This window comes from Musca domestica, unplaced genomic scaffold (genome assembly GCF_030504385.1).
Source record: "Musca domestica strain aabys unplaced genomic scaffold, Musca_domestica.polishedcontigs.V.1.1 6, whole genome shotgun sequence".
Classification (NCBI taxonomy): Eukaryota; Metazoa; Arthropoda; class Insecta; order Diptera; family Muscidae; genus Musca; species Musca domestica.
The window spans coordinates 7784810-7801795 of record NW_026712363.1 but is presented as its reverse complement, the minus strand read 5'-3'; the positions used below and the strand labels follow the sequence as shown (position 1 = coordinate 7801795).

Here is a 16986-nt window from a genome sequence, read left to right as displayed (position 1 = left end):
CCTCAATTATGAGGTGGACAAAACTAAATACCACGCAGAACGATATTCTAAACATTCCAAATTATAGCTAATTTTAATAGAAAATGTTGCCAAGCTCTTTGCATTACCAAAAATTGAGCTGAGTTTTCACATGGAGCTATTATAGATGTTCTACATCATACAGGCTGTTGAAACTTTAATTAAAGCACATAGCTGAAAAATATGCTCAGATCATTCAAAATATCTAAAACCAACGGTAGATAATAATTCTTGCCATGAATATTTATTTCTATTTAGAGATTACTATGGAATTATTACTTATAATAAAAATTGTGCCACTTAAATAACTCAGCTCTGCGATTTATTATGCTTAAAAACATATACGTTAAAGACTAAAAGTACGGGCCGGCAACGCGGACCGGGCCACCTAGTATATATATATAATACATTTCGTTCGGAAGCTTGAGTCATTTCCACTGACGGACGGACAGACAGACGGATATTGAATTTAATGCTGATCAAGAATATAAACAATCTGTGGGGTATAAAAAGCTTACTTCAAAGAGTTACAGACGGAATGACAAACTTAATCTTTAACTGGTGAGGTGACACATTTTATAACTTGGTGAAAAATTTTACCCCTCTAAACATTACAAAAAAAATTGTCTGAAAATATTTTTTGGTAATTATTATTTTTATAAGTATAAACTTGTATACTTTAAATTAATATATCTTCAATTAAAACAACATTTTACTCACGATTTCAAGAAAATATGAAGGGAGGGTAAAATTTTCCACCAACTCATAAGTTAGAAGTTAATATACCCTTCAATGCAGAAAATTGTCCAAATCAGAAAAATTATTTTAATAGTTATTCGTTTTTCGATTTTAAAAATAACAGTATTTTCATGAGAGCTTCAACAAATAAAAACTTTTTCGTGGTGAATATACAATTAAACTTTTGCTGGTGAAAAACAATGGACACAGCTGTTGAACGGTGCTGCAAACAAAAAGCGCACAAATTAGTCAAATATTGCCTGCCGCCCCATGCAACGAAAGTAAAAATAGTCGCAAAAGATAAGTGAAGAAGATAAATAGAGCTGACAAAATATTAAATAGCCGGAATGAATTTTTCATATATGAAAATAGCAATTTATGTTTTAACATTCATTACATACGCCTATTCCGGTTACGGTTCCAGCACAATCGCCCACCTAAGGGATGCTATTATTGCGGCAGAGGCCATTTTTGGAGATGTGTTCTCGAACCTGATTTACCTCAGTAAAAAGTTCCGTACTGTTCATGAGGTATTTGATGCTGCTGTAGAGGAAACATGTGTATTCAAATGTCCAACCGAGGAAGGAGGACCGGGTATGTATCATTCCAAAGCATGAAACTAATGACGTTGTTTCCTTTAATTACGTAAATTTGTGCGAGAATTCACGAAATCCCTTAACGTAATGAAATTTGTGAGCTGTCATAAATTTGATGTGCCCCCTTGTTTGTTTATTTTAAGCAACATCGCTCATCTTCTCATTGTCGGACACCACACACACACATTCATACCTATGTACGTCATTTGTTTACGTTTCATTTGTTGTTATTTTACTTTAATTACAATACAAGCATATATTCACACATCCAGTGCTTTGATATCAGCTGTTTTCGTTGACTTATTCCAGCAAAAGCTTTTTATACTTAATTAACTGTCGGTTATCAGTACTAAAATGTTAGTTTAACAGTGAAATAGAAGCTGTGTTATATCCAAAACATTTGCCTGGGTAATTGTAGCTCTTGTACAGCGATGTGGCCTAACTGCATCACTTACGTGGTTGAATAGCAGACTAAAACGTGTTCCAATAAGAATTAGTACTGTTGTTTTTATCTTTTCTCCTTTTTCAATACGAAAGCTTAGATGTTAATGTTCGTTCGACGAACACCCAATAGATGTCGGTAATGAAGAATGTGTCCATGCATGGTATTGGGGATGAAAGTCCTCGAGTTGAACATTTGAGTCATGTAATGATATTTTTGCTGACTAAATGCACATCTATTGGCAGTTCAGTGCGAACAAAATCAGTAAAGAAAGAATATGATTCTATGCATAGTTAGTAACAAATAAATGTTTATATTGGGAATTCATGTGAAGTAGATCATACCAACAATGAACTTTTTTTGAACGCGCTCTTTGACTTTGGAGTAGTTGTCATTAGATGGAACTAATATATGTTAAGTATGTCCGACTCTGAGTTGATTACCACAGATGAAGATATATATGGAAGCCACATACGATCTGAACCGATCAAATTTGGGAGAGATATATACTTAAACACCAAATCGGATGAATATAGGTATCGGAACTATATTCTAATTTGGACCTATTTTCAACAAATTTAATAGGGCTAATCCTTGGGCCAAACAAATGATTTGTGGAAAATTTCAGCCAAATCGGAAAATATAAATTTATTATGTACCATACTATAGCGTGTATTATGTTTGGCATTCCTCGAAGTACACACCGTACGCCCCCACAATCTATTTATATACATTGTTAATCAGCATATGTCGGTTTAACCATTTCGTTGATAACATTTTTTTTCTAAAATATAATTCAAGCCGCAGAAATTTTGCTATTGAAAATGTATTATATATGTTCACTATGAAATAAGCTTCCATATAAGTGTACCGCTTGATTAAAGGCAATTTTGTTTTTTTAGTCATAGTTTTAAAACGGATTTGATGTATATAGGCAGCATGTGCTTGCAGTCTCATTTTTCAACAAATTAATCTTAATCAATAAAAACAATTTTAAAAGTGTATATAAAGTATATTTTGAATTTATTATACACAATGTTTACCTTTCATTATGATGGTAACGACGGAGTGGACCGATATTTTTCATTATATAGGGATTATAAGTAGACAAAATGTTGAGCATTTATTGCGGAAGTACTAGAAGGTGTAGTCGGACTCTTATTTTTACATTTTATAAGAGTTATGATTATTCAAAATTGTGATCCTATGTGGGGGAATTACTTGATGGTATGCGCTCATATTATAAATTTTTGCACCCAATCTATCACTGATGAAAATATTAGGATTTTCAAAATGGGAATACAATTGGATGATCCTCTCTTGTTTTATGAAGTAAATTATTTTCTATGAAAATGTTGACGTTTTGTGGGGGAGGCACCAATTTCAAGAATTTAAATTCAAGAATTCAAAAATTCAAGAATTTAAAAAAAATAAGTAAGCAAAGGCTACAGTCGAGCGGGGCCGACCGTTGAATACCCTACAACACTACAATAAACGATACAGTTTATATAGGCGAGATACTCGAAAGAATTCCACAAGATATTGTGACAAATAATAAAAGAAAACCATCAGGTTTCGTTCTCTAATTTTCGAATAATAGCAACTTAAACTAATTTGCTAATTTCCAATTTATTGGTAGATGTTGCACGTAAATGGTCTTCCTAGATCTGGAACCAATATTTCCCAAAGACCCATAATCTCTCAGAAGTGGCAAAAGATTAACATTTATTATTGGTTTTTGACTGAAACGCATCTATATGAGATACAGCCATTTGACTATATTATTCAACTAAATCAGCGTTACGAAATAGTCAGAAGTGCGTCTTTCCTGTATTTGTGAATTCTCCAAGAAGTCACCGTAATGGACATTTTCGTATTTTGTCGACAAAAGTTGGCAAACTATTTCACACATTGAATATTTTTGGATGGCCATCCAAAATTGCTTGGCTTTTGCAATGTCCGGTAACCCCCATTCAAATGTGCCTGAGGATCTGGCGATAATTACGACCGGCTGACAATTTTGCAGTTTTTTTGGTCCATTTCAACCCCTAAATATATGGCGATCATCTCCAAAAAGAGTAGGCTTCTATTCTGACCCTGATCTTATCCCCATGCAAAATTTCGTAAGGATCGGGCCATAAATGCGATCTGTATATGATATATTGATATCCTAACTACTTAGTTTTTTTAGCTGTAGAAATATTACCAAATGTTTAATTCAAAATGAAAATATGCCAAAAATATGACAAAATTGAAAAAATATGAGAAAATTTACAAAACCAATATTTTCATCTTTAGAGAGATGTTTTTATGCGATTTTTTAGGCGTTTTTTCTTTTCTGCCAAGAGGCCATTCTGAATTAATGAGAACTGTCGAAATCAGTTCAGCCGTTCTCGATATAAAATAGATCTTTCAAGCATATCTTCTTTGATAGACATATATATCGCTCATATTTTGCTATATATTCGATTTGTTGGATCTTAACATCAATGTAAAGATCAGAAGTAACCATGTCATGGCTTTGTGGTTTCGCCGGGATTTAAAATATTCGCGGTTTAATGAAAAAATTTGAATTTTTTCAACAAAAAAGATATGGTCTATTTTAGCCGCTAATTATTATCCGATGACCATCCAAGTTGGTAGGCTTCTTCCCCGCCCTAAACTCTAGCTACATGCGAAATTCCGCGTCGATTGGTCTATAATTGCGACCTGTATAGCTACTGCAAAATACGACAGTTTTTCAGTATTTGGTACATTTCAACCCCTAAACATTTGGCGATCATCTCCAAAAGAAATAGGGTTCTATTTTGACATTAACCCCACCTACATTTTAAATTTCGTGAAGATCGGGCCATAATTGCGACCTGTAGAGTGATTACAAATTAACATGGACAGACGGACGGACGGACATACATAGCTAGATTGACTCAGCTCGGCGAGCTAGGAAGATCCATATATACTTTCCTATATGGGAAACCAATATTTCGAGGTGTTACATAAATTCTGGCCCAATCAACCTTATAATACCCCCAACACATAGTGTTGTAGGGTATAAAAATTGTGATACTTTAATTCGTAAACAAACAAATCGTTCGGTCTACAAACGAGAGAGCATGCCAGGAACAGCTGACCATGAAAAAAGCAGGAACATGCCAAAATTAGTCCGCATACACGAAGAGCTTGTCATTATTTTTGCTCCAAAATTCGTTACGCACTCTTAATTTGAAGGCTATATCTGTAGTCGATCAATAGATATCTGCATACAAAAGCTACATTTTTTTGGAGACACCCCGATTCTGATGCTATACCTCCCGTTCCAAGTGGAGTTTCAAAAAGGTATATAGCCTATGTTACTATTAGGCTATGCAGTAGAATGTTTGGACATACTCGGGAATAGCTCTTCAGCAGTTTTAAAGTGTAAATAATAATAAAAAACAAAACAATCAAACGCACAAACATTTTTTTTCTTTTATAGATATAAAAGAAGAAGAAGACAACTTTGGCGAAAAAATGAAAACTAGAAGCTCTAATAGAAATGTTGACCTATTTCATATAAAAATTTTAATGACGGATTGATTTAAATCTACCTGCTTTACTAAATCCGGTGAACTGCAAACGTCGTACACTTAACATACATTTTTTGAAACACCTCCTTATATCAACCCTACCTTCCAAACCTGGGCAAATGTTAATATTTTAACTTAAACGTTCCCATAATGGTACCCAATTTAGTGAATTTTAGTACTTTTAGTACATTTATTGTTTGAATTTCCAAAAACAACATTAATACCATTTAGTACTTTTTCGTACTTTTGTGGACTTATTTGCGAAATACCAAATCGTAATATCAAATGATTAGTACACGTTTCCAAAACCACCTTCAAATATCAACCCTACACACTAACAGTGAGCCCAATATCAATATCTATCCTTTCACATAACACCATATTTAGTATCTTTTAGGACTTTTAGTACATTTTAAGTTCGAATTTCCGAAAAGAGTCAGTCGTTTGTTTATATTATTTTTAAACATGATGCACATAATCCCAAGTGGTTTCAGAGATAGGATGCTACCAATCAAATTAGTTTTTATAAATTTTACAATCCCAAAAATCACACATGAACCGATATGTTTAAGGTCAATTTATGCTGCGGATCAAGAGTTGATACATTTCTTCGGTGCACTTCCACAACCAATATTATCAGCTGCAGCGAACGAAAATAAATTATATAAAACGCTTGCAATCGTTTCGTTCTGTTTTTGTTTCGAAATACGAAACGAAACACAAACGATATTAAAGTAAAGGGATTTGTTTTTATTTTACGCTGTTCGCGTAGACACCCATTAGAATATTCAAATACAAAATTTCAGATTCCGATGAAAAAATTGTAATACCGAATATAAGGTGGTATCGTTATATGGGAGGTATACCACAATGTGGACTTATATTAACTGTTGTTTGCAAGGGATTGGGGAATTCCAAATAAATCCGTTAAAAAATTCGCAGAAAGTCGAAATGCTTAAAATAAGGGTCTATTTGGGGGCTATAAGAAAAAGATAGCCGATATAGCTCATCTTCGAACTTGATCTTAGTTTAGATCCCAAACGCAAACGTACCAAACAGACGGATGGATATAGCTAAAACGGAATAGAATTTTACGCTGATCATGAATATATATATATATATATACTTTGATGTGTCTAAAATGATTATTTCGATGAGTTACAAACATAATGACAAACTTAATATACCCACCACGTTATGGTAGAAGGTATAAAAAAACAAGTTAAAAAGCAGTAAGTTCGGCCGGGCCGAAATTTGAATACCCTCCACCATTTGGAACGAATTTGGAAATAAAATCCTGAAAAAACTTTGGTAAAAGTTTAAAAATACCGAATATTGCCGTTATATTGGTGCCTATACGACGTGGACCCACACAGGCATTATATGTCATAAGTCATTACCAAATTCAAATTCGGAACTTGAAATAAACGGTGAATAATGTAGCTAAAATCATCAAAATATAGAATACAGGGAGGTAACGTTATATCGGAGCTGTGCGAAGACCTGAACCTGCGTAGACAATTTTTTGTCATATTCTGTAGCATCCATTACGAACTTCAAATACGACATTTCAAACAATTTCAGTGAGTGTTGTACCTAAACTCGTCAAAATACCGAATATAGGGAGGTACTGGTATATGAGGCCTATACGAAGACGTGGACCTGCACAGACAGTTTTCTGTCTTAGGCTGTAGTATCAATTGCGAACTTCAAATACCAAATTTTGAACAATTCTGATTAAAAATGTCGCTAAAATCGTCAAAATACCAAATATCGGGAGGTACAGTTATATGGGGGCTATACGAAGACGTGGACCCGCACAGACAATTTTCTGTCTTAGGCTGTTGTATCCATTTCGAACTTCAAATTCTAAATTTGAAACTATTCCGGTGAATAATGTCGCTAAAATCATCGAAATACCGAATATCGGGATGTACCGTTATATGGGGGCTATACAAAGACGTGGACCTGCACAGACAATTTTCTGTCTTAGGCTGTAGTATCCATTTCGAACTTCAAATACCAAATTTGAAACAATTCCGGCGAATATCGGGAGGTACCGTTATATGGGGGCTATATGATAACTTGGGCCTACACGGCCCATTTACGAACTTAACCTGCCTACTGGCAAAATATACATGTGTGCAAAATTTTAGCCTTCTATCTCAATTTGTTCGAAAGACAGCGTGATTACAACAGACAGACAGACATGGCTAAATCGTCTTAGAATTTTACGCTGATTAAGAATATATATACTTTGTTGGGTCTGACATGAGTATTTCGAGGAGTTACAAACGGAATTGCAAAATTAATATACCCTCCATAGTATGGTGGAGGGTATAAAAATATTTAGAATGTACACCATTAGGGCAATCGTATTAGTTGTGTATTTATGACATTCAAACGTTCGTGCTTTTACTTCGTTTGGATTACCAAACAAACGAACAAATTACATTTGCGATTTTATTTCGTTCGTTTCCGTACGCTGACATGAGACATGTTCTAAATATATATGCAATGTTCAAATAAATTTTGTTGGTAACTCAAAAATTATTTTATAATAGTTCAGAGTTTTGCCTTTGATCTGCAGGTACTTTAAGTTTGAAGATGGATACCCCCTTATAATGGAACCTATCGATATTCGGAAGTTTGGCGATTCAAGTCACATTTTCTAAGGGAATTGTTTTAAACCTCTGGTGCAGAAAATTGTCTACGGAGATCCACGTTTTCGTATATATTCCTTGTAGCGGTACCTCCCTGCATTACCTTTTTTAATAATTTAAACCATATTTCCTAATGAAATTGTTTCAAATTCGGTGTTTAAAGTTCTTAATGGGATCTACCATCTGCAGCAGAAAAATGTGGCCTTTATGACAAAATGCATAATTTCAACTCTATCCCTACAAACTGCGCTAAAGTGAATACCATAAAATTTAAATAATTATTAATAACCCTCTGAAAACTCTAAATACTCCTTTAATATGTTAAAACGTTTCATATTTTTTAGTACGTGTTTCCCAAGCCACCTCCAAATCTCAACCCCATACAGTAACAGGGTCCATATATCAGATTTTAAGCACTCTTCGTTTTTGGTGGTATTCACCAAATTAACTACCATTTAGATCTTTTGGTAAACTTGGAGTACATATTTTTCAGATCACTTCTTCACTTTAGTGGAACCAGACATACATTAACTATTTTCAGCTACTTTCGTTTCAAAAACCAAATATACGAAATTTAGTACCACTTAGTACAGTTCGTACACTTAACACACATTTTTAAAAACACCTCCTTATATCAACCCTACCTTCTAAACTTGGTCAAATGTCAAAATTTTACCTTAGCCGTTCACATAATGGTACCAAATTTCCCTACACACTAACAGTAAGCCCAATATCATCCTTTCCTTTTAGTACATTTTAAGTTCGAATTTCCGAAAACCCAGCCTTGTCTCATCGCTACACGCCAACATTGATCTACATACAAATTTCAATATTTTGCTTCAGATCTCAAACACAGTACTATTATGTATTGTCTGTTTCCTTTCACTACCATTCAAATTTGGGATCGTTATCTGTTTAAATGCAAGCAATGACCCGCAAGAGCACCGCGAAAGTTTCAAAGATTTCTATTCTAAATTTCGGAGGTGGTCTTCTAACTTTTATGTTGAATGCTCATAGACTGAGACACTTCTTTAGATGGGCCCTTATTCTTATTATTATTCTTATTCAATCATATTAAATATATTATATTTTAATGTAAGTGATTGCTACTTTTTATACCCTCCACCATACTAGGGAGGGTATATTAACTTTGTCATTCCGTTTGTAACTCCTAGAAATACTCATGTCACACCCAACAAAGTTTATATATTTTTGATCGGCGTAAAATTCTAAGTCGATTTAGCGTTGTCCATCTGTCTGTTGTAACCATCCTAGCTTTCAAACGAATTGAGATAGAAGGCTAAAATTTTGCACACCTGTGTATTAGTTCGAATGTGGGCCATGTTGGTGCATGTTTTCGTATAGCCCCCATACAACGGTGTCTCCCCATGTTCGATATTTTGTTGATTTAAGCGACGTTATTTGTCGTAATTGTTTCATATTTCGTATTTGAAGATCCTAATGTATACCTACCTACCTATGACAAAAAATTACTTATGTAGCCTCACGTCTTCGTACAGCCCCCATATAACGATACCTCCCTATTTTAGGCATTTTCATAATTTTAGTGATATTTTTCACTGGAATTGTTTCAAATTACCTATTTGAAGTTAGTAATGGATTTTAAAACAGAAAAATTTTTATGCAGGTCTACGACTTCGTAGAGCCCACGGTACCTCCCGATATTCGGTATTTTGATGATATTAGCAACATTATTCACAGGAATTGTTTTATATTTCGTATTTGTAGTTCGAAATCGGCACTACAGCGCAAATTACTTATGCAAGTCCTCAGCTTCGTACAGCCCTCCATAAAACGGGTTTCATTTTAACGATATTTTTTACCAATTTTTTTATTTTCTTTTTTTTTTAATTTTTAAGTTCCTTCCTAATAGTAGAGGGTATTAAAAGCTCGGCCTGGCCGAACCTAGGCGCTTTTTAATTTGTTCGTAATGATTAAGGTCATTGTCATCTATTTTATGATCTCTACCAAATTAAATACAAATTGTGCTACAATTTTAAAAAATGTACATAATTTAATGTGGATTACTTACAAACATATATTTTTTTCATTTTCAGAGATTCGTCCTGTACAAAATAAATTGTATACACCCACTTCCGACGGCTGTGGTTCACTTGGCCTTAGAATAAGTACAGAATACTTGCCAGCTGTTGAAATGGAAACATGCTGCAATGCTCACGACATATGCTATGACACCTGCAACAGCGACAAAGAACTATGTGATCTAGACTTTAAACGATGCCTGTACCGACATTGCGATACTTATGAAAAATCAATAGCAGGAGATTTGATGATCAAAGGCTGTAAGGCTGCGGCGAAAATGTTATTCACTGGAACGATAACTCTGGGCTGTAAATCTTATTTGGACTCACAGAAACGTACCTGTTATTGTCCGCCTCCAAAACAGCAACGAGATGAAAAGTCATACCACAAAAATGGCAATGGCGATAAATATTACAAGGGAAAGAAACAGAAATATGGATATAAAGATCCCAACGATATGTAGTAGTAGCAATTAAAAAAAAACAAAAAAAAAAAAACATAGGACATCATTTAGATTAGATTAGTAATTCGATTTGCAAATATATTCAATATAATTATTAATTCATGTTTTATGTATTATTTATTTTAAAAAATATCGTTTTGTAACTAGAACTAAGCCTGCTACACATTTATGCTTTTACTCAAATAAATTTTTTATAGCACGATTGCAACAATTACACTCCGATATTTATTATTTGGCGATTGCACAGAAATCAGTTATTTAAGTAGACATCGGATCAATATTTTTTTCAGGCGGCATTAGTATTTACTATGGTCTATGAGCAGGCCACAAAGAAACACATCTAACGTTATTGTTATAAGATTTCAATATGAGAACTTTGGTTTCACTCTAAAAAGTATTATTCAATGTAAGGAAATTACAACATTTATATGTATACTAGCTGGCCCGGTCCGCGTTGCCGGCCCGTATTTTTTGTCTATTATACATATTTGTCAAAGCATAATTATTCACAGATATGATTGATATAACTGTTCACGTACTGGTCGATTAAAAGTGTTTTAAAATACCTGTACCCATATTTAAGCCATGGGCTTCAATATTTAAACCGTGGACTTTAAATATGTGGATGTGCTATACAAATCCATTAAAAAGTATATATCAATCTTATCCCCATGTAAGGGATCAAATTAATTTTTAGTATCGTAAAAATCGTAGAAAAGTTTTCCAGTCAAATGAGCAGTAATTTGCAATTTACTGTATTTTGTACACCTCATAATTGAGGGCTGAATGATTTAAGAATAGCCAAAGTTAATTACTTTTTTAAACCCATTAGCACCTCAGATTGTGCATTAGAGTCCTCATAAGTCCCCCTAAAAGGTGGACTTGAGGGGGTACTATTTCATGGCGAAAATTCTAAAATTTCTAGATATGTTGAAAATTCCACCCCCAAATACACATTTTTAGCCAAATCCTTTGAAATATGGTAAAATCAGGAGGTACCTTCCGAAACATCGACCTACATTGAAAACTTTCTTCTACCCCTTATAATCCAAGATGACAAATAGAGGCCAAATCAAAAATAAAGTTATTTTACACCCATTACCGTAAGATGGGAATTAATTTTATTTGCCATTTAAATTGTAAGTTGGAGACTCCATAAAGTCCATATTTTTCATCATAGTGTATTTCAATGGCGATTAAACAAATATTCGGTCCCGTGCTACTTTCTTATATTTGTAATTTGTTCATGTTTTCACAATTTATTTCATATAGCTGTACCTCCCAAATCTACGTTCCCAACCAATATTCTAATGGGGGTTACAAATTCAATAGAATACAAAATCTCTGACAACACATTAAATGTGAAAGTGGATTAGGGGATACTCCAATGTGGGGACTTTACTTATATAAATTCCTATGTGGCAATTATATGTATGGTTCCCTACCACAGGGTAGCATAAATACAATTTTTAGCCAAATCAATTGATGAATGTGATCAAGACCAATATGGACCAAACTCTGAAAATTTCAAATTGTATGCGAAGAGGTTCTCTACCCCCTTAGAAACAAGATGCCAAAAAATGAAAAAAGTGTCCAAAACAACGAAAACAGCTTAAATCATACGATGGTTAAATGAATATGAAATCGGGTTGTACCCTTATCCGTGAGTTATGATCGATATCATGACCTGCAAAAGCAATTTAAGGTATCTTGAATGTTTGGCAAGAATTTTTGGAAGGATAGAAATCCTTTTCTTACTAAAAGTCACATTCGCTCTACTATTTTGCACCCTTTAAATTTGGTATTTTACTGATCGTATTCCCAAAGAATTTTGCATTTTGAGCTCTCATTGGACGGATTATTGTCACATGAAAGAAGTAGGTCCACGCTTTAAAATGAGCCCTATTAGGCTTTTTTCGGTAATTTTTGTTTGTTTTAATGTTTTCGCATCTTCCAGCTGAACTACGATGTAGGCCCTGGAGTTGAAAGGTTAACTGACATCTTAAAATCCTATTTCGCACTTATTTCATTTTTTTTTTTTTTTGAAAATATGTATATAGCGAAAAATTATTCTTTATTTTGTTCACAAAAAATCCACTGAATTCAATATGATTATACAATTTGAAAAAAAATTAACAAAAAAAAAAAAACAATAACAAATTGAAAGAATCTTCAACTTTGCTGATTTTTTACGGCAAATGTTTAAAGATCCTTACAAAGTTAATAGAATGTACTATTATTTTAAAATTCGATTCCATTGACATTTTTTCGATTTTTTTTCCCGATTTGAAAATTTTTGCAATGAGATGTCTTTTTCGTGATTTTTTAGCGATTTTGAAAAAGTAATTATCTTTTAACTTCGGTGTGACCGCGTTAATTTATTTCGATATCTTCTATTTAATTTCGCCACCACATAATTCGGTACTACACTTCCATGTAACCCGCCAATAATTTCAGTTCTTAAGAAATCAAGTCAATTAAATAAATGGGTGTTAATATTCGAATTCAAAAATAAAATATAAAAAAAAACTACAAATGTATATTAGAAAAAAGTAAGCCAAAATGGAAAAAAATCATGCAAAATAAAACGTTACTATTGTACATTATCCTTTTCGGACAGAAGACAATTCCGAATTTGTATGAATCGTTAACATCAGTCCAACGATTCTTAAGTTATAAACGCAGTAACTAACTCAAGTTTCTTTTATACATATATAGATATATATATATATATATATATATATATGATGTTAACGATTCATACAAATTCGGAATTGTCTTCTGTCCGAAAAGGATAATGTAATTATTTTGCATGATTTTTTTCCATTTTGGCTTACTTTTTTCTAATATACATTTGTAGTTTTTTTTTTTTTTATTTTATTTTTGAATTCGAATATTAACACCCATTTATTTAATTGACTTGATTTCTTAAGAACTGAAATTATTGGCGGGTTACATGGAAGTGTAGTACAAGGTATCAGATACAGCTTAGAAACACTTTTGACAAATTTCGCAGAAAACAATTAAGATTTTCATATAGCTCCCATATATATTCCCTTAATTTTTTTTTTAATGATACACCAACCGTGCTATTTTTGTCTAATTAGGTTGTGTCTTGGATCACACTATAATCAATTACTTTTCCTAATTTCTTCATATAAATGCTTCATGCGATTTTATATCTAAGTCTTCTTAAAGTCATAATATATAGGATGAGATAAAAAAATAACTGCAACAAAATCAAACGCCATAATTTATGGCCTTCAAATGGCCAATGAAACCGTCACACGCTGTCCGGATGTTGCTCTGCGGTATTTTTGCCCATTCCCGTCAAAGCGCTTGCTTGAGGTGATCTTTGGTATTTTTTAGTGTCAACCTTGCTTTCCAAAATACTCCAGACACAATAGTCGAACGGATTGGTATTCGGAGATTTTGGTGATCATTGTGTGCTGGAAATTAAGCGTGCTGAGAGCGATGGTGCTAAGTCCTGTAAGAATGTCCAAGGTCTGCGGCCAAAATGTTTGCGTGCCCAAGACTTTAATACACCCTCCAAAATATTCTCGCGATAATATTTGGCACTTACCACACACCATGGTCGGCGCGTGAGTTCTGGTGGCCAACCGAAGGTGCCAATTTAGCTGATCTCTTTGGCAAGTAAACACAATCATTTTGATTGTTTAGAAACTGCTGTACATATGAATATACTAACTTGCAGACTCTGACAAATGCTTTTGGCCCTTTGTTTCTCAGCCGCTTTAGGTTAGTTTGTACATAAATGTTTTTAGTTAGCTTTTTCACGGTCGTAAACTATTTGCCGATAATATATAATCCACATATTGCGGAAATCTAGTTAATTACATTTGTGGGTTATCGCGGATTTTTTAGCGTTAAACTACTTGAAAATGGTTTTTTTGAAAAGGTGCAAGTTGGGGCGGGCTATTTTTTAAAATATATAATAGAACGCTTTATGATATTTTCTTACTTCCAAAATACGAGCCAATACCGAAATTTTTACCCCAAAAACACACGGCCAAAAACAAAAACTAGATTAAAAGACACTACATATTCACCCAAGAGAAAATTTACAACGTTTAACAATACTTTTATTTCTAATAATAATCTCGATTTACAACCTTTTCCACGTGTTTTCCACTTTTTGTTGTTAATATAATGCAAACAGTTTTCGTTAGGCGCCAATAATAATATAAAGTTTGATTTTTGAGTTTGATTGTTGAAATGTCAGGAAATGGCGAAAAGAAAATATGGCATCTTTGACAAATCGGCATAAGGCCGTTAGTTGTTGCCAGATTGTAATTTCTTAAATTTAAAAATTTGGCCAAGTCCCCGAAAATAACTGAAATGAGGGGGAAAATATTGCATACAATTTAAAAGTTCTTCAAATCGGGGTATTCTTATATGGGGAATATACCAAAACGGAGACTGACATGGCTCGTGACCCATAGGAATGTATCAAATTTAAACTTTATCATACATTTTTCGAATTACACAGCAACATATTTGTAGCCCTTTGAGTATGGTTAAGGCTACATAATTGGCCCAAAAAGTTTGGCTTGGGAACCCAAAACGCTTTTGGGATTTTGATCTGCTAACCGTATTATCTACTTAAAATTTCCTACATAAACCCCATATTGTCTGTTGCATAATGTTATTACGTCCCACTTAAAACGGTAGCAGCGATTTAAGTATTTTGAAGGTTTCAGAGAATATGAACCCGTTTCTTGACAAATTTTTACTTCGCTTTACCATTTGGCATACTCTGCACATTGCAGTACCCCTTTATATTCGGTATTTAACTGATTGCAGTCCCCATGAATTTTGCATTTGAGTTATTATTGGATGGACATAACCGATATAGTAGATGCATGCCCACATTTTATAATGAGACCCATGAAGCTGTGTCCGTCATTTTTGTTTGTTTGAATGTGTTTACATCTTCCAGCTGGGGAACGGTAAAAGTTCTGGGGCTGAAAACCTAGATGTCAATTCCAGTCAGGAAAGATCACCATTTAATTTCGTATTGTACACTAATTTAATTTTTACATCTTTCATTCAGAATTCAAAATAAAAACCAGTAAGGAAGGGCATGATAAACTACAACACTTTGCATAAACGTGTAGTAGAGCTACATATAACAAATAAACCCTTTTACGGGGAGTTTATGAGAATTAAAATGTATCAAATATTATCGTTTTGAAATGCGTATTATTCATCAAAACCCATCCTACTGATATTACATTTTAGGCACAATAAATCTGAAATTGGGTGAAGATGTATATATGGGAGATATATCGAAATCTGAACCGATCTCTATAAAATTTACAGAGGTATTTTTATGCTATATCTGATGATTGGCATCGTTGTAGTGGGGAGTATTTTACGGGTGTGAGTGAGTAAAATACAAAATGGGATGAAACATATATACGGGACCTATAGCTATATCCGAACCGATTTACTCCAAATTTCATACACCATCTTCCAGGCTAAATCGTTAGTATATGCCAAAATTCATTCAATTCGGGTTTATATTGACCATTTGGTGCACAATATACTTGAAATCGAGTAAATATTTACAGAGTGAGATAAGAAACTGCAACAAAGTCAAACGCCATAATATTTAAATATTATTGAATGAAAGCAAAAAATGTCGGAAATAGCTTTAAATTTTAGAATAAGTTTAGATTTGTTCGAATTGGTCACCATTGACACGAATTATGGCCTTTAAACGGCCATTGAAACCGTCACACGCCGACCGAAAGTTGCTCTGCGGTATTTTGGCCCATTCCCGGCGAAGCTCTTGCCTGAGGTGGTCGACACTTTGGTATTTTTTAGTGCCGGAGATTTTGGATATTTGGTTCCAAAATATTTTCGCGATAGTGCAAACATTGCTTTCCAAAACAATAGTTTTAGTCCAATAGACACAATAGTCCTACGGATTGGTATCCGGAAATATTGGTGGTCATTGTGCGCTAGATATGAAGCGAGGAACCTCATTTTGTAAGCATTCTTGGGAGGCGCGTGCTGAGTCCTGTTGGAATGTCCAAAGTCTGCGGCCAAAATGTTTGCGTGCCCAAGGTTTTTATACACCATCCAGAATATATTCGCGATAATATTCGATATTTTATTGATGCCTCGGTCGATTGATACGTTCGGAGAGCAACCATCGGCTGTTATGGAGGCCCACTCCATCACCATTTCTTTCTGTTGCGGTGTAAATTCTTGCACTTTTTGGAATTTCAATGGCTTTACCCCGAGCTTATATTTCAATATTTGCCGAATGGAATATTGCAATATGTTCAGCTCACGAATCATTTTTCGACCACTGCGACGTGGGTTTCGATCAATTCGCTTCTTTACTTTTCGAACCATTTCTGCTGATGTTGCACTTTTCTTCCGTCGTCGGGCTACGCTAGTTGTA

At 34.0% G+C, this 16986-nt stretch overlaps 1 protein-coding gene across 1 annotated transcript; it reads left to right on the top strand.

Annotated features, from left to right (window-relative positions):
* Positions 1–990: 990 nt before the first annotated feature.
* On the top strand, positions 991–10764 carry LOC101890642 (group XIIA secretory phospholipase A2). Its single transcript, XM_005178499.4, has 2 exons — positions 991–1350; positions 10102–10764. Exons 1-2 carry the CDS (start codon positions 1104–1106, stop codon positions 10548–10550), a joined length of 696 nt encoding a protein of 231 aa, XP_005178556.1. The 5' UTR covers positions 991–1103; the 3' UTR covers positions 10551–10764.
* The last annotated feature ends 6222 nt before the right edge of the window (positions 10765–16986 follow it).

What these genes read in the sequence shown, in the direction of transcription:
- LOC101890642 (XM_005178499.4), top strand. Translation starts at nt 1,104, where the DNA reads ATGAATTTTTCATATATGAAAATAGCAATTTATGTTTTAACATTCATT. An exon ending in AACCGAGGAAGGAGGACCGG is followed by an intron (nt 1,351 to 10,101) that starts GTATGTATCATT and finishes TTTCATTTTCAG; the next exon opens with AGATTCGTCCTGTACAAAAT.